General features: G+C 35.9%; 5 protein-coding genes and 1 pseudogene across 5 annotated transcripts; 3 read left to right on the plus strand and 3 right to left on the minus strand.

Moving 5' to 3' along the window:
* LOC103830659 (sugar transporter ERD6-like 6) lies at positions 1 to 5,701 on the plus strand. Its single transcript, XM_009106466.3, has 17 exons — positions 1 to 2,712; positions 2,794 to 2,856; positions 2,936 to 3,025; positions 3,118 to 3,177; positions 3,261 to 3,326; positions 3,410 to 3,475; positions 3,555 to 3,630; positions 3,728 to 3,792; positions 3,883 to 3,975; positions 4,060 to 4,143; positions 4,238 to 4,322; positions 4,401 to 4,510; positions 4,621 to 4,680; positions 4,780 to 4,845; positions 4,930 to 4,989; positions 5,089 to 5,203; positions 5,293 to 5,701. Exons 1-17 carry the CDS (start codon positions 2,518 to 2,520, stop codon positions 5,403 to 5,405), a joined length of 1,467 nt encoding a protein of 488 aa, XP_009104714.1. The 5' UTR covers positions 1 to 2,517; the 3' UTR covers positions 5,406 to 5,701.
* A 418-nt stretch (positions 5,702 to 6,119) lies between these two features.
* LOC103830660 (5'-nucleotidase domain-containing protein 4) lies at positions 6,120 to 10,990 on the minus strand. The gene is made up of 16 exons (XM_009106467.3): positions 10,579 to 10,990; positions 9,600 to 9,919; positions 9,434 to 9,511; positions 9,135 to 9,355; positions 8,869 to 8,961; positions 8,671 to 8,754; positions 8,247 to 8,363; positions 7,969 to 8,074; positions 7,756 to 7,872; positions 7,539 to 7,596; positions 7,208 to 7,284; positions 7,034 to 7,104; positions 6,885 to 6,945; positions 6,735 to 6,794; positions 6,594 to 6,656; positions 6,120 to 6,494 (listed from the first exon to the last, which is right to left on the minus strand). Exons 1-16 carry the CDS (start codon positions 10,832 to 10,834, stop codon positions 6,369 to 6,371), a joined length of 1,908 nt encoding a protein of 635 aa, XP_009104715.1. The 5' UTR covers positions 10,835 to 10,990; the 3' UTR covers positions 6,120 to 6,368.
* A 4,825-nt stretch (positions 10,991 to 15,815) lies between these two features.
* LOC103830661 (S-adenosyl-L-methionine-dependent tRNA 4-demethylwyosine synthase) lies at positions 15,816 to 18,760 on the plus strand. The gene is made up of 8 exons (XM_009106468.3): positions 15,816 to 16,769; positions 16,846 to 16,961; positions 17,036 to 17,211; positions 17,428 to 17,618; positions 17,729 to 17,815; positions 17,916 to 18,073; positions 18,154 to 18,364; positions 18,462 to 18,760. The coding sequence occupies exons 1-8, from the start codon at positions 15,921 to 15,923 to the stop codon at positions 18,621 to 18,623; spliced, it is 1,950 nt and encodes a 649-aa protein (XP_009104716.1). The 5' UTR covers positions 15,816 to 15,920; the 3' UTR covers positions 18,624 to 18,760.
* A 281-nt stretch (positions 18,761 to 19,041) lies between these two features.
* LOC108869017 lies at positions 19,042 to 19,767 on the minus strand (annotated as a pseudogene).
* A 1,686-nt stretch (positions 19,768 to 21,453) lies between these two features.
* Positions 21,454 to 24,150, plus strand: LOC103830662 (uncharacterized protein At1g01500). The gene is made up of 3 exons (XM_009106470.3): positions 21,454 to 21,838; positions 22,255 to 23,048; positions 23,667 to 24,150. Exons 2-3 carry the CDS (start codon positions 22,329 to 22,331, stop codon positions 23,895 to 23,897), a joined length of 951 nt encoding a protein of 316 aa, XP_009104718.1. The 5' UTR covers positions 21,454 to 21,838; positions 22,255 to 22,328; the 3' UTR covers positions 23,898 to 24,150.
* A 166-nt stretch (positions 24,151 to 24,316) lies between these two features.
* Positions 24,317 to 25,030, minus strand: LOC103830663 (mitochondrial import inner membrane translocase subunit Tim13). Its single transcript, XM_009106471.3, has 2 exons — positions 24,897 to 25,030; positions 24,317 to 24,779 (listed from the first exon to the last, which is right to left on the minus strand). The coding sequence occupies exon 2, from the start codon at positions 24,770 to 24,772 to the stop codon at positions 24,506 to 24,508; it is 267 nt and encodes an 88-aa protein (XP_009104719.1). The 5' UTR covers positions 24,773 to 24,779; positions 24,897 to 25,030; the 3' UTR covers positions 24,317 to 24,505.
* Positions 25,031 to 25,272: the final 242 nt, after the last annotated feature.

The raw sequence follows: 25,272 nt of genomic DNA on the forward strand, positions 1-25,272 counted from the left end.
ATGATACTCTGTCTTTCTGACCATCTCTTACCTCACATTTCGCTCGTTTTGTTTTTTGTTCTTTTATTTCTTTCTACCAAACAGCAAACTAAAAAACAATGAAAATAAATATTTTTTTTATTTAATATAAAGTCTACCATCTTTAAAAATAATATTCTGGCTTACGTATCTAGACAAATTTCTGATCTGTATATTTTGATGGATTTTATATATTGAAAGACAAGAAATAAGTTTCTCTGGCCCAAATTATATTATCAGACCAATATATGCAAGACAAACAATACTAATTTTTGATTAAAAAATAATTCAAAGCTTGATGATCAAAATTTATTTCTCTTTCTAGAAAATTATAGAAATGTAAACTAAAAACGCAAAAAGTGAAAAAACTCTAATAATTTGCCAAACCTTCTCTAATCCTTGACATGCCATATCCATGCTTCTTGGACTTGGATAAATTATGGACCGGATAGTTCTGGAATAATGTCTATGAAATAACATGGAATATTCGAAGTGCAAAGATGTTGTAAGAGCTTATCGATATTACATGATGAGTTGCATAATTTTTTGGACAATAATTAGCCTATAAAACATGATAGTTTTTAGCGATTTGATTCAAAACCAACTGTTTGGAGTTGTTAAAAAGACTAAAAATCCAGTGTACACAAAAAAGACTAAAATTCCAACAAAACCGATAGTTTCTTCAAGTTACGACCATACCTTTTAGTTATCTTTGAAATATGTTTGTTAATTTCAGTTCAAATATAAGTTCTCATGTATAGTTCACATATCCGTATCAATTAGTATATGGATAAGTTTGACGAAAAAAACATATATTTTGATGGCAAATTTTGCTGGCCTTTGAAAACTGGATAGAATTATCCGGAATATTACAAAATATGTATTCAATTTATTGCCAGGGTATTATCTATTTTCTGCATAGTTTATTGGTTATATATATATATTTAATTTAGAAAAATCTCCAAAATAATATTTTCTAAAAATTCTCAAAACAGCACTCATTTAATAAGAAAAACTTAATTTACCCTAATTTTAACTTCAATATAAAACAAAAAAAGTTTTTGTAATAACTTTTTAAATTTATTTATCTACTCTATTAAAATAAAGTCATTGGAAAAATCTACTGTAATAATTTATAATTGGACCTTCTCATTAATAACTTAATATTTTTTATTTGATATTCACATTAATTAATCAAAAATAATTCTTTAAAGAAATCAGAAAGAATATTCTTTAGTAAGATACTAATATTTTTACACTAAACAAATGAAATTTCAAATGAATATTCTTTAATTTTTAGGTTATTTAAATATCCTACATGTATGTGTATCATTATAACAATCTTTTTTTCATAAATCATATCAAATATACATGTAACGATATATTCTTATAATTTGATACATAAATTCATGGCTAATATTCATTTGTTGTTATATTATTACATAATATAATTTAAAATTCGCAGAATTTATTCAATAAAAATTATAAAAACTAAAACATAAAATATATTCGATCGACTATATTTAATATTTTCATTTTATATAAATAATTGCAATAAACTCAAAACATATAAAACTAAAATATAAATTATATATAATACAAATCTTAAAACACAAATATTTCTTTTACGCATAAATGTAAATTACTGATATAAATTTAAAATATAAAAATGTAACTATTATTTATACACATTATATTAGTCAAATACAACATTAATTACATTTAACACTAACTTTTTAACAAAACATCAACTACTTACTTTTATCTCTATTTTAAAGATGTTTCTCTATTTGATTATTGAAAATTAAAATACATTGGTATTCAGCAACTAATGAAAAATTAAATTACATTTTGAAACATAAATTATTATATTAATAATACCAAAAATATACATGAATAATGATTTTTTATACATTATATAACATCAAATTGTAAATAATATATTTTAAAAATATTATAAAAATCAAAATCAAAATCAAAACTATATATAAATAGAAAAAAATATCTGCGCAGATAGATAAAATTCTAGTTAATGTTATTTTAGAGATGTTTCTCTTTATTTGAACACAGGGTGTTTTATTACTATCTCAAGGTTTTACTCTTTTAATTTTAAGAAGAATTATTACATAAAAAAAGTTATATCCATTTATCCAGACAAGACCTTTATTTTTGTCCAAATTTGGTTTATGCGTCGACAGTATGTGATCTAAAAAAAACTGTCTGAAGCAGTCTCATGATCTCTCTGTCTCTTTCAGCAAATAATCACTACATCACCGCCATATACACACCACATTATCTTCCATTTCTTCGTTTTCTTTTATAAGACGGCATTTCTCAATCCATTCTTATCCAAGTTATCGTCATTCTCAGAAAGTCCTCACAGGAGTTTTTGTTGACTTTTCCCGTTTAGAATCGGCATTTTACTTCCTCAATCTTGAAGCTTTTGATAAGAAAAGACAATAGATTTGAGAGTGTAGAGACATAAAGAAAATCAAAAAGATGAGTTCGAGGGATGAGACAGAGGAGGCCAGGAATGAGCTGCGACGACCTTTCATGCACACAGGAAGTTGGTACCGGATGGGCTCAAGACAATCGAGCATGATGGGTTCGTCTCAAGTCATCAAAGACAACTCAATCTCTGTTCTTGCTTGTGTTCTGATCATTGCTCTTGGTCCTATTCAATTCGGATTCACTGTAAGTCGTTGAAAAATCTCACCTTTACTTGTTCATTTTGTTTTAGAAAGTTTGAGACTTTATACATTTTTTTTGGACCAGTGTGGTTACTCTTCTCCAACTCAAGCTGCAATCATCAAGGATCTTGGTTTGACTGTATCTGAGGTAATAAGACCGATCCTATGTCTAGAGCTGCTGCCTGGTCCCTTATTTGACTTTTTGATCTTTTTTTGTCCATGTGTAGTACTCTGTGTTTGGTTCTCTGTCCAATGTGGGTGCTATGGTTGGTGCTATTGCCAGTGGTCAGATCGCTGAATACATTGGAAGAAAAGGGGTACACTTTGTTTTTTTTTAACTGATTCTTGAATTGATCCATGTGATGATCTCTTCATCTTTGTTTTACTTATTGTGTGTTTCTTTGGACAGTCTCTGATGATTGCTGCAATTCCTAATATCATTGGCTGGCTTTGCATATCATTTGCAGAAGTGAGTATATATATAAGCAAAATAGATCTCTGGAGATTTTTAGATTTTTACCTTATCTCTCTACATCATTATGGTATTTGTAGGATACTTCTTTTCTTTACATGGGAAGACTTTTAGAAGGTTTTGGTGTTGGGATCATCTCTTACACGGTAACACTGAACTCGCCTAGTTTGTTTGCTTATAGAATAACAAGTTTCCAGTGAGTTTTATGCAACTCGGTTCTTGGTTTTAGGTGCCTGTATATATTGCTGAGATATCTCCACAGAATATGAGGGGAGGGTTGGGTTCTGTTAACCAGGTTTGTCACCTCTAGCTGACTGATTCTTCTTTTTAATTTCATGAAACAGATTCTTAGTGCTTAACATTTTTTGATGTAGCTTTCTGTGACAATTGGAATAATGTTGGCTTATTTACTTGGCCTCTTTGTTCCATGGAGAATCCTTGCAGTCTTGGGTAAATCTCATTACACAGAGCCTGAAACTAGTTTATGATTATGACTCATCAACATGCTCTCTAATCACTTTTCTCTCTTGTCTTCCTTTATCTTTAGGGACATTGCCATGCATAGTATTGATACCTGGTCTCTTTTTCATTCCTGAGTCCCCTCGTTGGCTGGTACGCCTTAGAAAGTTCCACTTATTTTTATTGAGTTGGTGCATATTTGGTTATTACACTCTTATGGGATGCTTTGCTTTAAATTTGTAGGCAAAAATGGGTATGACTGATGATTTTGAAACCTCATTACAAGTTCTTAGAGGGTTTGAGACTGATATTACCGTTGAGGTTAATGAAATCAAGGTAATATTACCGCTGAGTATGATTGATTCCTTCCATGAATGACTTTCAAAAGCTTTATTTTTCATATTGTCTGCATATCTGCAGAGATCTGTGGGAACGTCTACGAAACGATCGTCTACAGTTCGGTTTGTTGATCTCAAGCGCAGGAGATACTATTTCCCACTTATGGTACAAACGTTAAATATCTCTCCCTTGGAAGATACTTTGTTTACCGTATGAAACAGCATCTTAAAACTCTGTTTCTTTGTTGCGTGTGTAATAGGTTGGTATAGGTTTGCTTGTACTTCAACAACTCGGTGGAATTAATGGTGTCCTGTTTTATTCCAGTACAATCTTTGAGTCTGCAGGTAGGTCCTTGCTCTAAGAACACTTGATGCTTCTTGTTTCATATCATTACATAACATTTTTTTTTTGTCATTTTTTAGGAGTTACATCGAGTAACGCAGCAACATTTGGGGTCGGTGCTATTCAGGTAGTGGCGACTGCAATATCAACATGGTTGGTGGACAAAGCAGGTCGTCGTCTTCTTCTTACCGTGAGTATTATTAGTTCATTAGTTTCATATCTTCAGAACTTTTCTCTAGAGAAGAATTCAAGAAATGCCCAAAATTAACTTCTAATAAGGCAAATGGGAATGTTTTGTAGATTTCTTCTGTTGGGATGACGATAAGCCTAGTGATTGTTGCAGCTGCCTTCTACCTTAAGGTACTTTATAAGTTCTAACTTCCCTTATCACCATTTTTTTCAATCTTCTGCAAAAAACCCAGTATTTGACGTTTTGAGTTTTTAACATCTCTTGTTTAGGAATTTGTGTCTCACGATTCAGACATGTACAGTATGCTGAGTATCTTGTCAGTAGTTGGAGTAGTGGTAAGTTTGTTATATTATTATTGAAACATTTTTGAAGCAGTGAGCTATTATTATCTTTGCTTTAAGTCCGTTGAATCATTACAGGCAATGGTTGTTTCTTTCTCATTGGGAATGGGACCAATTCCGTGGCTCATTATGTCTGAGGTGATTAGATGTTAGAACTAAGTGTGGTAAGAACCAAACAGCGAAAAAAGCTTTACTAAACTACCATCTGCTTGCTTTGTTGTTGTTTTTGGTAAATAGATCCTTCCTGTGAACATAAAGGGTTTAGCTGGAAGTATAGCAACTTTAGCCAATTGGTTTATCTCTTGGTTGATCACCATGACCGCAAACTTGCTATTAGCCTGGAGCAGTGGAGGTTTCTCCCTCACTCTATCTTCCTCTTTTCTCTCTGTCAACACACGATAGGTCATTTTGTTGATGGGGGTTTTGGTTAATTCTGAGCAGGAACTTTCACTCTATACGGTTTGGTTTGTGCATTCACAGTGGTGTTCGTGACTCTGTGGGTTCCTGAGACCAAAGGGAAAACGCTTGAAGAACTTCAAGCCTTGTTCAGATGAGAAAAACTCAAAAACAATTTCATTTTTTGGTCTCCCTCTCTCTTTTGGCCACGAACAAGAAGAAACGGAGAAATGTTCCAGCTGTTGTTAATTGGGCTGAGAAGTTACTAAAATTTGTTTGTTTGTTGTGTGTCAATATTTTTTTTTTGTTCAAAGTTGTGTGTCAATAATCTTCTGTTCAATGTATATGAACAAACATTCAAGTTTTTTTGTAATTTGATCAAACTCTTCATACAGAGATAAATCTGAACATCAACATTGCCAGAAATGAATAATGATGATCTAGAATTGTAACCTTACATGGTGTTGTTGATGCAATCTTCCTGACAGCAACTACAAAAGTGCTCCTATGAACCACAGATCTTTAGCTAGGCTAACTTCCCCAACCCTACAACCCATTCCACCGAGGTAAAAGCTGTTGATGTTACCTATCAACTTGTGTTTGTTCACAGTCATTGCAGATAGTGAAGGTGCAATGTTAAAGACACTACAATTCACAATGCAAATTCCAATATCCTTTGGTTTAATCTCTCTTTTGGTGGAAAAGGTTGTCTAAAGCACCAAACATAACTTGTTCTGCTTCTTCTCTTCCAGCAGCCAGTTACAGTTTTGGAGGAATTGAATGCACAGCTTCAGAATCGTAAGATTTTCTCCTAAACCAGAACTGAGAGTGTTCCATGAACTAAGTAAATGGAGGTTAAGGTGATCAGGAAGAAGTTAACAAGAGTAATTGACAAATAAACTGGTTTGGGTCCGGAAGTGGCTTAACAAAGAAAACAAAGCAAATGACAATAGAAAACATTTTCATTAGATTCTCAAACTTGTAGTTGTTCAAGTGAAACTGAAACTAAGAAGAAACTAAGGAAGCTTATAGACAGTAAGAATAAGCACCAACCAAACCAATACTTTGATATACTCTTGACTTTAGAGCTTGGTCTTTCTTTAACAAGTCTCATTGATCAATCATTCTAGAGGAAGAAGATGGAACTCATGGGACATGAAGTCTTCACTAGGTCTGTAATACTTGTCTGGTGAGTACAAGAGTAGGTTAGAGACTTGGCTTGTGTATAGGCATGCAAACCTTTCGACCTGATTTAGGAAGAAAAGCGGGTTGAGAAATCAATTCCCCAAAAACACAAAACACTCGAGCTAGCACATAAGAAAGCAAAAATATAAAATGTTGTAAACCTGGTTAGCGAATCGTGAACTCTGGTAACCTGTTTTCATCAGTTGTCCCCAGACCTTGTGAAACTGCAGTAACCAAAACCAATGTCAGTTTCTAACAGATTGGAACTGAAACTAGTCGTTGCACTTGATACACAACATTACCTTTTGGTGATTTTCTCTTTGAGCTTGTTGATGACTTAGTCGTACTTGATCTCTTTTAGACTGTCAAATCCCACCAAAAACATAAGTGTGGACTTAAAACAACTATGCAACTGTTGAAATATTCAGGGGTTACACAAATTCTATTTTTACCTCTAAGTCGTTGAGAGCTGATAACATCTCCTGCTTATCATTCTCGTTTACATCTTCAAACCTGAACGATAAGATTGGTTACAACTAAGAATTTTAATCTATGTAACGCAGCTTTCATTGGTGTACATCTTAATTTAAAGAACACTCACTTTAGGGACCAGTTCAAGTGATGAATTTTGTCTTCAACTGAATCACGCTCATTCCTCATCAAAATAAGTTTCTGCAAACCAAAATAAATTATGGAGATCATTAGCGGCTGTTGATCCTAATCACAAAACCATCTCTCTCATACTAACTACATAGAGAATGAGAGGATCAATCACCTTTCGCATGTCCCTCAGTTCCCATAGAAGTTCAACCTCCTTTTCTAGTTCTGGAACAACTAGCATAGTTCTCCAGCCTGAAGAATGAAGAATAATTAAGCTGCAAGTAGCTTTCACAATCAAATACACTTTTACCAGTTTCTTTTAACACCAATGATACTATCTTCATCAACAAAAGAGTGCATTTAGCCTACTTAGATGCTACGCGAACCAGTCATAAGGTGTTAGGGACCTAACATACCATATTCTTAATCCCTACATAGGTCTTCGTTTAAGTTACTTCACTAAACAAAAGAGAAGAACAGTCTATAAATGGAAAAGGAAACCTTACCAAGAACTTTTTTGCTCCGCAAGATATCACCGTATATATGATCACCAACGTAAAGAACCTAGTAAGTTCAAATAGCTGAATGAGTGACAACTAAAGCATGGCATAGTACGTCCGGTTACTATAGATTTCTTTAGAATATATGTAATTTCATAACAGACTGATCTTTGTAATCGCGAGTGGGATAAGTGCTTTTTGAGAAATAGCTAGTGCGATATACCTGCGAACTTGACTCAATGGATAGCAAACTGTGAAGATGTCCGACATTTCCACCTTGAAAAACTCGACAACCTTTATCTTTACTCTTCAGTAAAATTTTTGGTGAAGGATCTCCCACCTTTCAACCAAAAAAAAACAATTATACACAAGAATCATTTGGATAAGAAGTACATCTCAGACACTTGAGTGAGTCTCGCAATTCATTAAGTCAAACCTGAGGCATAGGTGTTCCATTGTCAGTATTAATAAGCATTCCAGACTTAGGTTCCACCTCAAACAAATTGGCACGACTCTCTTCATGGAAGAAGCCAGGTTTTGCACTTCACCAAAAAAAGATCCAATTCAGACAGCAGACAAATAAAAAGAGAGAAATATTTTCCAGAAACAAAAAATTCAACTACAAATTGATAGCCAATAAAAACATATAACTATTTTTATCAACATGATTTTATTCAGAGCATTAAATTAAAAAGACTTGAGAAAGGAAAAGACCTGCCAGTGATCACAACATCAAAATACTGGAGCCAATCAAAGTTGCAAGTATGAGGACCATGTACCGTGCGACCTCCACAGAGAAAATTCATCACAATGTTTGTGTAGTCCCACAAACTGCAACAATGTTAAATCAAAAATCCATCTCACCAAGCAGAGAAAAAAAAACTGATTATACAATAACAGGCGATAATAAATCATTAATATTGACACTCGTTAATATTGACACTGTCTCATAACAAGATTTCACAGATGTTTTTAAAAATCTTCCCAAGTTCGATATTTCTGTTACAAGTGCAGGGAAACAGGTTACAATGGTTTAAGTTAAACTTTGGAGCATGTAACCATTTACGAAGTTAAATTTTTATCGACTGCGCAACCAACATAGCAGGCAAGTTTATAAAATATATGTCGTTAGCATTACCTATTGGTCACCAAGAAAGTAAAACGTCCAGAATCTCTTATCATTTTTATAAGTGGTACAATCGTAGTATCTTCATTGATATACCTGATAAGAAGACAAATTAAAATATGTAAAGAAGGAAGGGGGAAAAAAGTTTTCAACAGAGATGGTACATATCCAATTTTCAAAGAACAGTCATGAACATAACATCAGCCTTACCTATTGGGTTCTTTTGCTACCATCTGTTTTAAAGTTCCATCACGGTGGCACAGATCAACAGCAGCCCGGACATCTTTATACATACGAGCATAACTGAAAGAACACCATTGGAGAAGAAATAAATTAATGATACGTTTTTAAATAAATTAATGCCAAGCATAAGTTAGGGAGTATCGGTTACCAATATTATAACCATACGCATAACATATACTTTATTGAAGACTAGAGAATATCAAAACAGTAATAAAAATGGGAAATAGACTTACTCAACGTCCTTGGGAATCTTTTCAGGGTTATTATCTTTAAAATCAACAAGTTGCGCGAACAGATAAGCTTCAGCCAAAGAAAAGAGAGTATCTATGAGAGCGTAGTCAGGCTCATCAAAAGAATCTTGTATTAGGCTGCTGCCATAGATATCAACTTTATCATCTTTAGAGAGCTCTCTAAACCCATGGTAAGCTACTTTCACATACTTGTGGCGATCCATCTGCATCATCAACAGTCCATTAGAAAAAGGAGCAATAACTATTATGAGAGTCCAATCCAAATAAAGGTTTTCATTCACCTTTAAGATGTTCCCCCTCTTTTTGTCTAGCACCAAGCCTCTAACCATGTAATTCCAATCAAACGTCCATTCCAGCAGCTGGATTAGTTGACCACAACAAGTATTAACAGTCAATCAAACACATTTTGCTAGTCAGAACCTTAGAAGAGCAATACAATATACTAACCTCACTTGGATACCCCAAATCATATACCAATTTCCTGACAGTTCCTTCATAAGCAAGGGACTCAAAAGTTTCAGACTTGTACTGAGCAAGAGTGTAGTCCATATCAAAGCCTACGGCAATGATATTTCTCATGTTCAACGATCTGTTGCAGAAGATTTGTTTCTTCAAATCGATTTTCTTTCCTCCTCCAGGAGATGACCATTTATGGGGAGCTTCACATCCATCCCTTGAGCCAACATTGTGAAACTGTACCACACCTTCACTAAGAGCACTAGCTCGCTGTTCTTCCATTGAACTCTTGAAACACAACTGGCTTGCCCCTGAGAAGATCAAAGGAAGCATAACTTTATTTTTGGACATATGACGTATACGCAACACATGGAATGGAATAGAGAAGGAAACAAGCTATATCCAAAAATAGATAATAAGAATATGCAAGAAACAACTCGTTAGTCAGAACCCACCAAAGCTAAACATAGAAGCACGTGAGAAGATAAACAATCTGATGACACGTTTTCTACGGGAGATGGAATGATTCAACATGAGTCATACGATCAACATGATCCACTAGCACCAAGGACAAAAAAAAAGTAACAAAACCCCTAAAATGAAAATAAAAACAAACTAACTAACATGTTAAGACCACTATGGTTTGTTTATCAACATGATCCACTACCACCACCAACCACCAAAGAGGAACAAAACAAACCTAACATCTTACCTTGATCAAAAGACACAAGCTTTCCGACAAGTTAAGTCCTGATCCTAAGATTCCTAAAAATTGAGATAGCTACTAATTAAGCACACCTTCCTTCTCTATCCAAAGGTTCACTACGAAATTTCTCCAACCACTTAGCAAAGTCAGTTACATGGAACCACACACAGACCGCAAAGTTAATGAACTGCTTCGTGTGGTTACGACACCAATCAACCAAACTCCATAGAAAAATAAACCAAAAAGTCGAATAAAAGAACTAACCAGCAGCAGAGGAGTTGAGGAATCGTCTCTGAGCTTGAAATTTTCCAGGGAAACGAAAACCAGAGGAAAATACAGAGAGACAGAGAGAAAGAGGAGAGAAGTGGCGTTTGGAGAGACGCATGGTATTATTATTATTATATAGGCGGAGAGAGGGAGGTGAATCGTGTTCGAGATAGAGAATAATAGTAGTAGTAGGTGTAAAACATATAGGTAATGTCGCCGAAAAGGTTGGATTCGAATATAAGCAATGAGACATTTACCGGTGGTTTTCCGGCGAATATTCCTTCCAATTCAATTGCATTTATTTGTTTATTTTATTTTTTCTTCTCTCTCTCAGGCGAGGAAGGAAGGAGGGAGGGAAACGAGGTGTGTGTGGCAGAAGAAGAGATCCCTAGGAAGATTGCCACGTGGCTTAAGCGTGGTTCTGGCTTTTTGATCTCTAGACAGAGTTTATGGGCCTTAAACCTAAATTAAATGGGCCTTGAAACGAAGCCAAGCTACTAAACTATACGTCCACTAAAGCTAAGATAATTAAACCGGATAATATTAACCGAACCAATCCTATAAAAATGAATCCAAACCAAACTGAATCCAACATAATTATTGAATGAGTTTTGTTCTGCTCTATTTTGAGTTATGGATTTTAACCGAAAAATCTTGAAAATTTTGAAATCGCACCAAACCCAATTTCAATCTCGAAAAGTACCAAAAATACTCTAACGAAGGTGTGTTCAGTTGAAAGTTTAAGGAAATTTATATTAAAATGACAAATCTAATGTTATTCAAAATAAATTTTAAAACATTTGAGATTCACTATAATTGAACCTAACATTTCATAAAATACTCTGTAATCTATTGTTATTCAAAACATTTGAGTTATATGGTTTCAAAGTTTTTAAGTGATTTAAGAGTGTTTGGATAGTGTTCTTTTAGTTTTAAGAAATAAAAATCTAAATCTCATAGTTGTAGCTGAGATTCTAGAGTGTTGCATATTAAACTCTTTAATTCGTATAAAACATCTAACACTCAATAAAATCAAATAAATTCAAACATTACATTGAATACACTGCTAAGATACTATTGAATGACTAAAATAAATATGTATTTCATGAATAATTAGGAAGAAAAGCGGTTTGACAAATCAATTTCCCACAAACACAAAACACTCAAGCTGCCACATAAGAAAGCAAAAATATAAAATGTTTGTATGCCTGGTTAGCGAATCGAGAACCCTGCTAACCTGTTTTCATCGGTTGGCCCCATACCTTGTGAAACTGCAGTAACCAGAACCCATGACATGAACAGTTTCTAACAGACTGAAACTAGTTGTTGCACTTGATATGCAACTATTGAAATATTCAGGGGTTACACAAATTCTATTTTACCTCTAAGTCCTTGACTGCTGATAACATTTCATGCTTGTCATTCATATCATCAAACCTAATATTAAAAACGTTTTGTGAAAATGGCTATAACAATTAAGATTCTAATATATGCAACACAGATTTCTTTGGTGTACATCCAAATTTAAAGAAAACTCAATTGAGGGACCAGTTCAAGTGATGAATTTTATCTTCAACTGAGTCACGTTCATTCCTCATCAAAATAAGTTTCTGCGCACCAAAAAATTATCAGATTGTTAAGGGCTGTTGTTACTAATCACAAAATCATCTCTTATATTAATAAGATATAGAACGTGAGGATCCATTCACCTTTCGCATGTCCCTCAGTTCCCATAGAAGTTCAAATTTCTTTCTAGTTCTGGAACAACAAGCATAGTTCTCCAGCCTGAAAAATGAAGAAACATTAAGCTGCAAGTAGCTCTCACAAGCAAAAACACTTTTACCAGTTTCTTCTAACCCCTATGATACTATATTATCTTCATCAACAAAAGAGTGTTTCTATCCACTTAGATGCTACGTTCACCAGTCATAAGGTGTTAGGGGAGTGATACAGGTCAATTAAACCCATGAAGTTTCGTTAAGTTCTTCACAAAACAAAACAGAAGAAAAACATATATTTGGAAAAGAAAACCTTACCCAGAACTTCTTTTGCTGCGCAAGATATCACCATATATATGATCACCAACGTAAAGAACCTAGTAAGATCGAATAGCTGAATAAGTCACAACAGATGTATGGCATGGTACATCCAGTTATTTTAGACTTTTACAGAATATCTGTGTTTCATAACAGACTGATCTTTCTAGTCCAGAGTGAGATAAAGCTAGTGTAAAATACCTGTGAACTTGACTCAATGGAGAGCAAACTGTGAAGATGCCCCACATTTCCATTTTGAAAAACTCGACAGCCTTTATCTTTACTCTTTGGTAAAGTTTTTGGTGAAGGATCTCTCACCTTTCAAGCAAACAAAAAAAACAATTGTGACGGATATATACACAAGGATCATTTGGAATAGAAATACATTTGAAAGACTGAATAAGTCTCAAAATTTGTTAAGTCAAACCTGAGGCATAGGTGTTCCATTTTCAGTCTTAATAAGCATTCCAGACTGAGGTTCCACCTCAAACATGTTGGCACGACTCTCTTCATGGAAAAATCCAGGATTTGCACTTCACAAAAAAAGAGAGATTCAAATCAGATAACAAACAAATAAAATGGGGAATAATATTTCCAGAAACAATAAATTCAACTACAAATTGATATCCAATAACACATAACTATTGTTATCACCATGATTTTGTTCAGAGCATTAGATTAAAGAGACCTAGGAAAGGAAAAGACCTGCCAGTGATCACAACATCAAAGTACTGGAGCCAATCAAAGTTGCAAGTATGAGAACCTTTTACCGTGCGCCCTCCACAGAGAAAATGCATCACAATTTTTGTGTAGTCCCACAAACTGCAACAATGTTAATCGAAAATCCATCTCAGCAAGCAGAGAAAAAAAACTGATTATACCATAACAGGCAATAGTAAATCATTAATGTTGACACACTGTCTCATAAAAAGATTTCACAGACGTTTTTAAAATCTTCCCAAGTTCGATATTTCTGTTACAAGTGTAGGGAAACATGGTACAATAGTTTAAGTTAAAACTTTAGAGCATGTAACCATTTACAAATCTAAAGTTTAATCGATTGCGCAAGCACCATATCAGGCAAGTTTATAAAATATATCATTAGCATTTACCTATTGGTCACCAAGAAAGTAGAACGTCCAGAATCTCTTATCATTTTTATAAGTGGTACAATCGTAGTATCCTCATTGATATACTTGACAAAAAGTCAAATTAAAATATGTAAAGAAGGAAGGGAAAAAATTCCAACAGAGATGGTACATATCCAATTTTCAAAGAAGAGTCATGAACAACATAACATCAGCCTTACATATTAGGTTCTTTTGCTACCATGCATCTGTTTTGAAGTTCCATCACGGTGGCACAGATCAGCAGCAGCCCGAACATCTTTATACATACGATCATAACTACACGAACGCATTGGAGAAGGAATAAATTAGTGATATGTTTTTTAAGAAAAAACTAATGACAGGCATAAGTTACAGAGTATCCCTTAGCAATGTTACAATCACATGCATAACATATACTTTATTGAAGACTATAGAGAATATCAAAACGGTAATAAGTATGGGAAATAGTCTTACTCAACTTCCTTGGAAATCTTTTTTGGGTTATTATTTTTAAAATCAACAAGTCGCGCAAACAGATAAGCTTCAGCCAAAGAAAAGAGGGTATCTATAAGAGCATAATCGGGCTCATCAAAAGAATTTTGTATTAGGCTGCTGCCGTAGATATCAACTTTATCATCTTTAGAGAGCTCTCTGAACCCATGGTAAGCTACTTTCACATACTTCTGGCGATCCATCTGCATGATCAACAATTAATTTAGGAAAAGAGGCAACAGTTATTGTGAGAGTTCAATCAATTACAAAATTTTCATTCACCTTTAAGATGTTTCCTCTCTTTTTGTCTATCACAAAGCCTCTGACCATGTAATTCCAATCAAATGTCCACTCTAGCAGCTGGATTATTTGACCACAGCAAGTATTAACAATCAATAAATCATTTTTGCTGGTCAGAAACTTAGAAGAGCAATACAGTATACTAGCCTCACTTGGATACCCCAAATCATATACCAATTTCCTGACAGTTCCTTCATAATGACCACTTATGTATCATGCCACAAAGCTTTTGTTAGAGCAATAGGTGACCTAAAGAGTGCACTTTCGAATCACAAACAAAGTAACCAAAATCCTAAGTAAGACTGAACTTGAAGTTAAAAGGGGTTCAATTGGATTTACGATGTGTTACTATATCTGGAACATAAACCTAAATTTTAACATATCTAAATATGGTCAAATTTCATGTTCCATGAGAACCAAAACCTGGCTGAACCCGAACCAAACCCAATTGGACATCCGAACGCCAGACCTAAGCTTATGATTCAGGATCAACTTTTTGAACTTTCAGGTTTTCGATTTCATTTCTCTAAGTCCCATTTACATATATATATATATATATATATATATATATATATATAGTCAAGTCAGGTTTACGTATATTTTATAATTCTTTCTGATACTTATTTCCTATTTGTATAATACTTTAGTTTTGAGTTTTCAAAATATTTTATCAATATAAAGATAAAACACGTATTTAAATATTTGAAATATTTATTTATGTTTTGAATATTAGTTTAAAATTGTGAGACTATTTTTTAATTTAGATTTTCAAATTTTTGGTATATCGATTGTTTTGGTTAATAATTTTATTTTATATCAGTATACATAAATTTTTTAAATTTCAGTTTGGATCAATTTGGATTTCAGTTTCAAGCATTTAGTCGGCTCGCTTGGTATCAATTTTTGGCTCAGGATTTAGTGTTATAAAAACTGTAACTTCAAGAAAACAAAAGCCATGTTTTATAAAATTTAGAGAAAAACCGTCGATTATTGAAAAAAAAATATAATTAGAAACCGACTTTGAGTGTTTGACTTTGAGTGTTTTTAAATACTTTGGTTTGGATTTGGTTCAGCTCCGATTTGTTAAATACTAAAATTTTGAAGCCGTTTAGATATTTAACCAATTTCAATTTAGGTTTGGTGCTATTTGGATCGAATTTGGTTTGATTATTTGGATTCAGATTTTTCTGCCGTTAAATCTTTCAAAGCCACTTTATCCGTGGTTTATGTCTTATTGATTTCTAGACAGATTTGATGGGCTTTGAACTAATTTAAATGGGCCCATTCCTTAAACCTCACACTGACTCTAGAGCTCTCTTCGCCCTCTCTCTCAATTCATAGTTTCGGGTGACCACCACGCGCCGCCGGTTTAATCTCCAATCTTAACCATTGATCTCACTCCATGGCTTTCTCCTCCTCCATACATTCTCGACTAGCTTTAATCGCTTTACTCTCAGCAACCACTTTCTACTGCATCCACAAATACCGCCGCCTGAAACGTCTCAAAACCCTCTCCTCAAAGCTAAACCCTAGCGCCGCCACCATCAGAGGAAAGATCTTCTTCATCTCCCAAACCGGCACATCCAAGGCCCTAGCACAACGCCTCCGCGACCTATTGGCGTCAAACGGCGTCGCATTCGACCTCGTCGATCCGCGAAGCTACGAGCCGGAGGATCTCCCGAAGGAGACGGTAGCGATCTTCGTCGCGTCGACGTGGGAGGGAGGGAAGCCGCCGAAGGACGGAGAGTTTCTCGTCGACTGGCTCTCCGAGAGCGCCGAGGATTTCAGAGTCGGGTCGCTGATTCTATCGGATTGCAGGTTCGCCGTGTTCGGCGTCGGGAGCCGTGCGTATGGAGAGGCGTATAACGCTGTGGGGAAGGAGCTGGCGAGGAGGATGGTGGGGTTGGGTGGGGTTGAGATGGTTCCGGTGGGGGAAGGAGACGTTGACGACGGAGAGATGGAGGGAGTGTTTAGGGATTGGTGTGATGGAGTGATTAGAGTTCTGAAGGGAGGCTCTGCTCGAGAAGGAGCTGAGATTTTGCATAATGGTGATGTTGGACTTGTGAGTGATGGTGAATATGTTGATTCAACAGATGAGGAGGAGGAGGAGGAAGGGAATGGTGATATTGTTGATCTTGAAGATATTGCTGGGAAAGCTCCTTCAAGGAAGAATGGTGTAGTGAAAGTGAATAAAGGTGATGGGAAGAAGGAGATGGTGACTCCTGTTATTAGAGCTAGCTTAACCAAGCAGGTTGCTGATTCTCTGGACTTTGTTTCAAATGTATATATGGTTCTATAGACTTTCTGAAGTTTTGTGGAACTTGCAGGGATATAAGATCATTGGTTCGCATAGTGGAGTTAAGATTTGTAGATGGACGAAGTCGCAGCTTAGAGGCAGGGGAGGTTGCTACAAGCACTCCTTTTATGGCATTGAGAGTCACAGGTTTGATTCGAAGTTCTGTCCCCTCTAATAGGCGTATAGTTTGTGATTCTTATGTTGGTTTTCGAATAAACAAGGTGCATGGAGACAACACCTAGTCTGGCTTGTGCAAACAAATGTGTCTTTTGCTGGAGGCATCACACAAACCCTGTGGGAAAGAGCTGGCAGTGGAAGATGGATGATCCTAAAGAGATTGTGAAAGGTGCTCTAGATCTTCATACAAAGATGATTAAACAGATGAAAGGAGTTCCAGGTCTGATTATATCTTTATCCTAATTCTGCATGTATTATGAAAGCCATTTAGACCTTTGTTTGCACCAAAAAAGACAGTGAGCTTGGCGCTTTCTAGGCAGTAGGCACTCTTGGAAGTCAAAGATAATCTGCGTGTTTTTGTTGCTTGATTGATTTGTTTTCACCAATTAATTGAATGTCAGAAGCTGACGCTTTATTGGCGGGAAATGTTCTTCAGGTGTAACTGCAGAGAAATTACAAGAAGGTCTAACACCAAGGCATTGTGCGTTGTCACTTGTTGGTGAGCCAATTATGTATCCAGAGATCAATGCCCTTGTAGATGAGCTACATGGAAAGCGTATCTCCACATTTTTGGTTACTAATGCGCAGTTCCCCGAAAAGATTTTGATGATGAAGCCCATCACCCAGGTCTGTGGTGTCTGTTGTCTACATATCAGTTATTTCAAAAGGTGAGCTTTGAAAGCTCTTCATGCACACGTACTGAACCAGATTTTCCTTATTATTTTTGATATCTACAGTTGTACGTAAGTGTAGATGCTGCCACCAAAGAGAGCTTGAAGGCTATTGATAGGCCTCTCTTTGCGGACTTCTGGGAGCGCTTTATTGTGAGTATTTAAAATAAATTCGTTCATGTAATAAAACCTTCGAAGTGAAATGTGAATTAAGATAAAGGTATATAATAATCTCTGTACCATTTGTATCCAGGACTCCTTGAAAGCTCTCCAGGAGAAGCAGCAGCGAACCGTCTACCGTTTAACACTTGTCAAAGGATGGAACACAGAGGAGCTAGAAGCTTACTTCAACCTCTTCAGCATCGGGAAACCTGATTTCATCGAGATCAAAGGAGTCACATATTGTGGATCGTGAGTGTGTTTAACTTGTTCTCTTCTATCTCTCCACTCTTGTTACACGCAAATCATAACTTATGTGTTAATCTTAACAGATCCGCAACATCAAAGTTGACAATGGAGAATGTACCATGGCACGCAGATGTTAAAGCATTCTCAGAAGCTCTGTCTCTGAAGAGCAATGGAGAGTACGAAGTAGCTTGCGAGCACGCGCATTCTTGCTGTGTTCTTCTAGGGAGAACCGACAAGTTCAAAGTGGATGGAAAGTGGTTTACTTGGATTGACTATGAAAAGTTCCATGATCTGGTTAGTTATTTAAACCAAATCCAGGAACACTGATCAATCTCAAAATTCAAGATTTCATGCTAATAATTACTGACATTTTATGAATGAAATTGCATAGGTGGCTTCTGGAGAACCGTTCACGAGCAGAGACTATATGGCAGAAACACCATCATGGGCGGTGTATGGAGCAGAGGAAGGTGGGTTTGATCCAGAGCAGTTGCGTTACAAGAAGGAAAGGCATCATCACCCTAAACCACAGCCCCAGGCGGTTTTAGCTTAGCTCATTTTGTTAAAGCTTTTGTGTTTCTTTTTGTTGTTGTGACAACTACAGTGCTATATATAACTCTTGGGAAGACGTTAGTTAAAGTTTTGAAATCATATCAAACTTTATAACAATCAAGTTTTAAATTTAGATGTCACCTTGGTTGTGACTTTATTAAAAGACTTGTTTCACTAGCAATATACAATAGTTTATTAACTTGTTTATTCACCACGTAAACATCAACTACACAAACCAAAAACGATAAACAACCTACTACAACTAGAAATCCCTCTATAAAGCATTATTATGAAACAATTAATTTTATTTAATTTAACTGTCAGAGATTTTACTGAAAATAGCTTTGATTATCTAAATCTGTAACAAAAACTAGTTGGCAAAAAAACTTGTTTCTTGTTTTGAATAAACTGATCCAAGAAATTATAAAGCAAAATGTACTTTTCGTCCCATAAGGGTTTTTAGTCCAGCAATAGTTAATCCATGGTGAACATACACAAAATTAAAGAGTACATTGACATGGTAATAAAAATTTACCAGCTCTTCACGGGTGTGTTTTTCCTCCTCCACCGTCTAGATGACGGCAGTGCAACCGTTTTCTCCGTCATCTCTGGCTTCTTCTCCTCCTCCGCTAATTCTTCATGTTTCCATTTTTCTGCTTCTTCCAAGCTACTACTACTACTAACTTTATTATTATGTTTATCTCTGTTAATAATCTCAACTTGTTTATCTTCTTCTTCTTCATTTTCGTACTCCTCGTAATATTAGTCTTCTTCCTTCTTGAAATCTCCATGATTCTCAAGATTCTTTCTCGGCCTTCCTCTTCGTCTGAGAGTCCGACGAAGATGAAGCTTCCTTTATTCTCACAAACCTTCTCTTTCCACCAGCTTACGTTTTTTTTTGGTGTAAATCAGCTTACGTTTTTCACAGAATATAATATTTTTGAACAGCTTATTTGTTTGTGATATCTTCAAGAACAGTCACAAAAAATATCTTCAAGGGCTATTAATTTTTCTCATGCTTTTTTTTTTAATGTTTACAGAAAGAAAGAAATACACGTCTTTAATATCAAAAGTCACCCACTCTTTGGACTAGAAGAAAAAGTAGATTTTGAGTTTGTCCATTTGGTTATCTTTTCTTCAAACATTATCCACCATTATAATACATATATGTATGACATATACACCAACATATAATGTACTATATTCTTGGAGTTAGGTATTCATATATTATTGTCAAAGATTAAATTGTAAAGCTTCAAAGATTGAAATTTGTAATCTAGTATGTGAAAAATATTGCCACCCTATCACGACCGGTTGCTAGCTGCAATTTGTGTGTTAAATTTAAGCTTAATTAAAGCTTCCGATTCCATAATAACAACCTAAATATATAGAGTTTTAACTTAAAAAAAGATATATATAGAGTTTGTTGTAAGTCCTGGTTTTATTTCATTTTCAAACATCGTCTTCTTCTTCTTTAGTTATCATATCTGAGAAAAACATAACTATAATTTAGATAGGGGATCGACTTTCTCTCTCTTAACTCTCTCTGTATCTTTCAGAGAGAGAAAGTCATCGATCTCTTTCGCCGGTGTCGCATCTTTCATCCGGTGGATGACCGGCTTTTGATTCCCGGGACCACGCCTTCCTTTTGGTGTTGGACCGCCGGCTCTTGGCTCCGGGGACCACACCTTCCTCTGTAGTTTGGGATCGCCGGCTCTTGACTCCGCTTCGCATCAACCTTTGATGTTTGACGGCGGATTAGTCTCGGGTTCGCTCGGATTTTATCTGGTCTTTTCTTCTTCGCTCTGCTCTATTCCAAACTACTCCCGGTTCGATTGATTCGACAACGGTGATGTTTGATTGGAACTCCTTCTGAAGAAGAGTTTTTTGGTTCTGCATCGCAGCGTATAGTCTCGGTCCTGGAAGATCAGGCGATGTGGTTGGGTTTCCTTCTCTGTTTCGATTGAAGCTCTCTGAAAAATTAGCATAAGGATATGTGTAGATGACGATGGATTTCCCCTACCTTCCAACATAGTCGTTGGAGGTTCTTTCGTCGTGGTGGTCCCAGGTGTTTCTGGTGGTTGCGAGGAGAAGCTAGCCGGTGGTTATGTTCGATCGGTGAAGAAGATGGGTAGTTGCATGTGTTTCCCGGCGAGATTCCGGCGAAACGATTCGTGTTTTCTCCGGAGGTGGAGAAGACGAAGGGAGATGACGACACGTGTTTGCCTCGTTGTTGAGGTTCTAACACGCGTCCCTTGACGTGTTTGGGTGTTTCGGTGCAGCCTGGGTGGGCTCTCGTCTTTGGGCTTGGGCTTTATGCTTTTTCTATGTTTGTTAGTTTTTCGGTTGGGCTTTCACTTGTTCAGTGGGCTTTTTGTTTGGGTTTGCTTTTTGGACTTTATCCATTAATAATATTATCTCAGATGGCAAAAAAAAAAAATCGTATCTGAGAAAAACAGGGAGACTGCATATGTGATCAGTGTTTAATTTAGTAGTAGTATTAATTAAAAACGTATATTCAAACCGTGACATTCTTTCTATTGAATAAAACAAATGATACTGTCAACGACGTAGTTAATAGTTGGCAAAAAAAAAAGGTTCTGAAGTTCTTTTTTTTTTTGAAACACAAAAGGTTCTGAAGTTCTAACGACAAAATATATGACCCAACAGAAACGGCACGACGTTCACGTTTTTTACCATTAGTTTAATTCCCAACAACCTACCGTTTAAGAAAAAAATAAGGAGAACGCAAGTCGTTTTAAATGAAAGTGACCCAGCGAATTGGCTTTTGGTCCCAAAAGAGGATAAGATCATCATCACGTGATCGAAAGTCAGAACAGCCCTTATCTTCTTTCTCCTTCCTCCCGTCGGATCATAACAAGAAGAAGACAATTCAATCCTCTTTCCTGATTTTTTTTTGGGATCATTTTCTCCTGTTTTTCTTTTCGAGATTTCACCAAATACAAATTTATATATTCGATAAAGACAAAGCTTATTCTTGTCCTTTTTTTCGGACAACTTTTTTTTGTGCTGTAATAAAATCAAACTGGGCTTTGTCGTGAAATTTAATAAATCCTCCTTGGCCGTAGAAAATTTCCAAAAAAAAAAAAAAGGAATTGGGAGATGCAGACAGGAAGATGAATATGAAGCGCTAGTTGTATTTTGTTTGTGCAAAATCATTAAGTGTGGAGTTTGTGGATGCAACATCTTCTTGGGGTCAGCTTCCTTTCTTTTCTCCTGATTTTTCTCAGAATATTCTAATTTTTCTTCTTCTATTTTTAAAAGTTTGTTCCTTTTGTGATTGAAAATTAGTTTTATAAATCTGCAAAATCTCTCTCTCTCTTTTTTCTTCTTTTAATTTCTGTTTCACATGGATCAATCAATCTCTTCAGTTTTCAAATAGATCATTGGATCTTTGTTAATTTTTTTTTTTGTAGTAGCCATCTCTGTTTTGGGGAAATAAGTAAAGTTTCATTCTTTACATTCTTTCTTTTTTTTTTTGGTTAACCATCTTCTGTTTTTAGGAAGTAAGTAAAAGTTTGAATCTTTACATTCTTTGTGATGTAACGAATGAATGAATGAATGAATGTTTCTCTTTTCTCATTTTTGATGTATTTCAAATTTTTATGCAGCAAAACTTGTGATGCTAAACATTTGGATTCAGTGAAGAAATAGAGATTGGTTTTTGGTTCAATTCTTAATAATCATGGTGGAGCCTTACGAGACACGTAACAACAACAACGGTGAAGCTTATCAGATGGTTAGGTACCAGAGTTACAACCATCACAATCCCACAATACCATCGTTACCACTCCTGGATTTGAGAGTGTTCTATGTCAGAATCAGCAACTTCAAGGTGGATGATTCCACTCCTGAGGTCCTCACCATCACCCACGTCCCTCTTGATCCAGACTCTCTCCTCGAGATCAACGGCGTTCGAATGAGCATTCACTCCGAAGGAGTCTCCTCTCAGCTGAGGCGAGACCGTGTTGATAAGAAATCAGAGGAAGCTACTTTCATCAGCACGGACAACATCAGGTTATCTGGTAGTGTGAAGTTCGAGGTATGTGACAAAGAGGAGCTTGTTTTGTCTGGGACGTTGGAGATGTCTGGTAGTAATGGCTTCACAGGGGAGTCTGCTAAGCACAGTGTGAAGCGGTGGGGGATGAACTGTGAAGCTGAGATCACTGCAGGGTCTGGTTTCTTGAAGGAGAAACACATTGGTTGTTCTGAGTTGTCATCATCTCCGTTGCCGAGTATTGAAGTGTACGTCACTGGTTGCTTCTCAGGAACGCCTATTATTCTAACCAAGACGCTGCAGCTTGGTTTCAGGAAGAAGCACAGTAGAACGAGTGCGTTGGATTCGATTCCAGAGTATGAAAGTGGTGAGTCTCAGAAAGGCAGCTCATCTGAGCTTGATTTTCAGGTATGTTTCAAATTGCTGTTTCTCAAGATTATTATTATAATGGTTTGTTTGTTTCTATCTTGAAGACATTGAATGCTTTTACCTAGGAGATGAGTCTTGTTAGTCATGGTGTGTATTAAGTTTTGTTCATGGTTGTGTTGACACATGTGTGTACTTTTAGGAAGATGATTCGTTTTAGATATTGAAGTGGACCAACTTTGTGATAAATGATCATGTGATGTATGGGGTCTGACACGTTTTACAAGTCAGTAGATAGCTCTCTCTCTCTCTCTCCCATTTGTCTGTTGTCTTTGATTTTTAATATCTGAATTCTTATCCTTCTGTCTGCTACAGTCAGTTTTTAGGACTCATTGGTTGAAAAATCCTGATTATCACAATATAACTTTAGTTTATGCATAAACTGACTCTGGATAATGTTAATAGTTTCCTTAAGTGTTTATATCTTCCTCATGGAGCAAAGAATAATACCATTAGCCTCTGTTCTACTGAATGGTCATTGTATTCTTTGCTTGACTATGTCTATAAATAAATGTCTCTGTTGCTGAGTTGTTCTTTGCAGTGTTTTGTCCTAAGTATGGGACTTTTTTTTTCTTTCTTTTGTGGCTTTTGTTTGTGTAGGTAACAGAATATGGAAGCTATAAACAAGAGTATGAAGGAGAATACGGAGACATGTATATGGGAAGAGAGTACGCAGATGGTGAAGATGGGGAAATGTCGTGGTTCAATGCGGGTGTGAGGGTTGGTGTGGGAATTGGACTTGGTGTATGTGTAGGTCTGGGCATTGGGGTTGGCCTTCTTGTGCGTACCTATCAATCAACCACCAGAAACTTCAGAAGAAGGCTTATCTAGTCTTCTTCACTCAATTCACCTCCTTAAGCATCTTCTCCTTTGCCTCTCTCTCTCTCTAACTCCACTCCATTGCAGATCTCTTTTTGACTGATAGTCTAATACCTAATACTGCTGTGTAGTAGCATAATCTTTCTTGGTATGTGTGTTTTTGTTTTATCTTTGTGCCTTAAAATTTTGAGAGGAATCATTGTCTTTTTTTTTTTTCTTGTTTGTTGAGATTCAGACTGAAAGAAAACAAAGTTTGTTATTGGTATTTACCTGCTTCCTGTAAATATAAAAATGCTTTTGAGTGTAAAGTTCTTGGATTCACTTTCAAGCCCTGCCAGTGTTACTTATAACACAAATCCTTTTATTCAGTCACTCTTCTAAGATCTCATTATTAATTTGATTAAAAACAAACACAAACCCCCATGGGAAAATAAAACTAATAAAATTAGAAGCTTATAGAATAAAATCATATTTGATTCCCAAACAACCTTTTCAGACAATGTATGTCATCAGCAATAACAACGCTACTGTTGTAGTAATAATATAATCTGATGATGATTTTTCTTAATGACAAACACTCCCAAAAAAAAACGACAAGAGCAATAGTGTTTTGTCATGATTCAATGACGTTGTTGACTGAAAAGAGAACGGCTGATGATACCAGTAGCTTCCAGGTAACGATCAACACATCTAGAGACACAGCTGCTCTCACCACTGCTGAGGCTCGATCCTGGCTTTGTTATGCATTTATCAAAGCATTTTTCTCTCATGGTCTCGATGAGCTCCTTAGCGTAAGCTTCAGCGAGCTGCGCTTGAATTTGTTCCATCAGTGCCTCCGGAGATGGAGAAGCACCCATCGGCGGCGACGATGACGAGTACGAGTCCATTTATTTTCTGAAGATCGAAAAGAAACATAAAATAATCTATATAAGTAGACAAAATTGGCAAGTAGAATCAATCATTGAATCGATATTCAACTACACGACAGAGAGGTGATCCAAGATACTCTACCGTATAATTCAACGAGATCGGTTGTTCTTGAGGGTTTAGTGTTTACCTCACGGAAGATATGTTTTCCCTTTATTTAGGGTTTCTCTCTTGACGGGCTTTTGATATTATTTTAGTGGGCTTGGGTTATAATAAAAGATTAGGCCCATTTGGGATTAACTATTGATGACGAATCTCGGTTCTTAGAGCTTTGTTTCGCTGGACGTTTGTCTTGGGAGTTTTGAAAACTGTTTGTTTAGGACTTTCCCCAGTATATTCAGAACACAAATTTAGACGACAAGAAATAGGGGAAAAGAAGCAATTGTGATGTTAACTTCTTTTTATTTTCAAAGGTTTTAGAGGCAAAACTGAGGCTAAGAATCCTTTTTTACAAACATCA

The sequence above is a fragment of the Brassica rapa genome, chromosome A07 (assembly GCF_000309985.2).
Source record: "Brassica rapa cultivar Chiifu-401-42 chromosome A07, CAAS_Brap_v3.01, whole genome shotgun sequence".
NCBI lineage: Eukaryota > Viridiplantae > Streptophyta > Magnoliopsida > Brassicales > Brassicaceae > Brassica > Brassica rapa.

Bases quoted from the DNA above. Each gene is read 5' to 3' on its own strand.
- LOC103830659 (XM_009106466.3), top strand. From the start codon at position 2,518: ATGAGTTCGAGGGATGAGACAGAGGAGGCCAGGAATGAGCTGCGACGA. The intron at 3,178-3,260 runs GTGAGTATATAT...TGGTATTTGTAG, and splicing joins TTTGCATATCATTTGCAGAA to GATACTTCTTTTCTTTACAT. The intron at 4,990-5,088 runs GTGATTAGATGT...TTTGGTAAATAG, and splicing joins CGTGGCTCATTATGTCTGAG to ATCCTTCCTGTGAACATAAA.
- LOC103830660 (XM_009106467.3), bottom strand. From the start codon at position 10,834: ATGTCTCATTGCTTATATTCGAATCCAACCTTTTCGGCGACATTACCT. The intron at 8,755-8,868 runs GTAAGGCTGATG...TCTTCTTATCAG, and splicing joins GTAGCAAAAGAACCCAATAG to GTATATCAATGAAGATACTA. The intron at 6,495-6,593 runs GTTTACAACATT...TTCCTAAATCAG, and splicing joins GTTCACGATTCGCTAACCAG to GTCGAAAGGTTTGCATGCCT.
- LOC103830661 (XM_009106468.3), top strand. From the start codon at position 15,921: ATGGCTTTCTCCTCCTCCATACATTCTCGACTAGCTTTAATCGCTTTA. The intron at 17,212-17,427 runs GTCTGATTATAT...AATGTTCTTCAG, and splicing joins ACAGATGAAAGGAGTTCCAG to GTGTAACTGCAGAGAAATTA. The intron at 17,619-17,728 runs GTCTGTGGTGTC...TGATATCTACAG, and splicing joins TGATGAAGCCCATCACCCAG to TTGTACGTAAGTGTAGATGC.
- LOC103830662 (XM_009106470.3), top strand. From the start codon at position 22,329: ATGGTGGAGCCTTACGAGACACGTAACAACAACAACGGTGAAGCTTAT. The intron at 23,049-23,666 runs GTATGTTTCAAA...TTGTTTGTGTAG, and splicing joins CATCTGAGCTTGATTTTCAG to GTAACAGAATATGGAAGCTA.
- LOC103830663 (XM_009106471.3), bottom strand. From the start codon at position 24,772: ATGGACTCGTACTCGTCATCGTCGCCGCCGATGGGTGCTTCTCCATCT.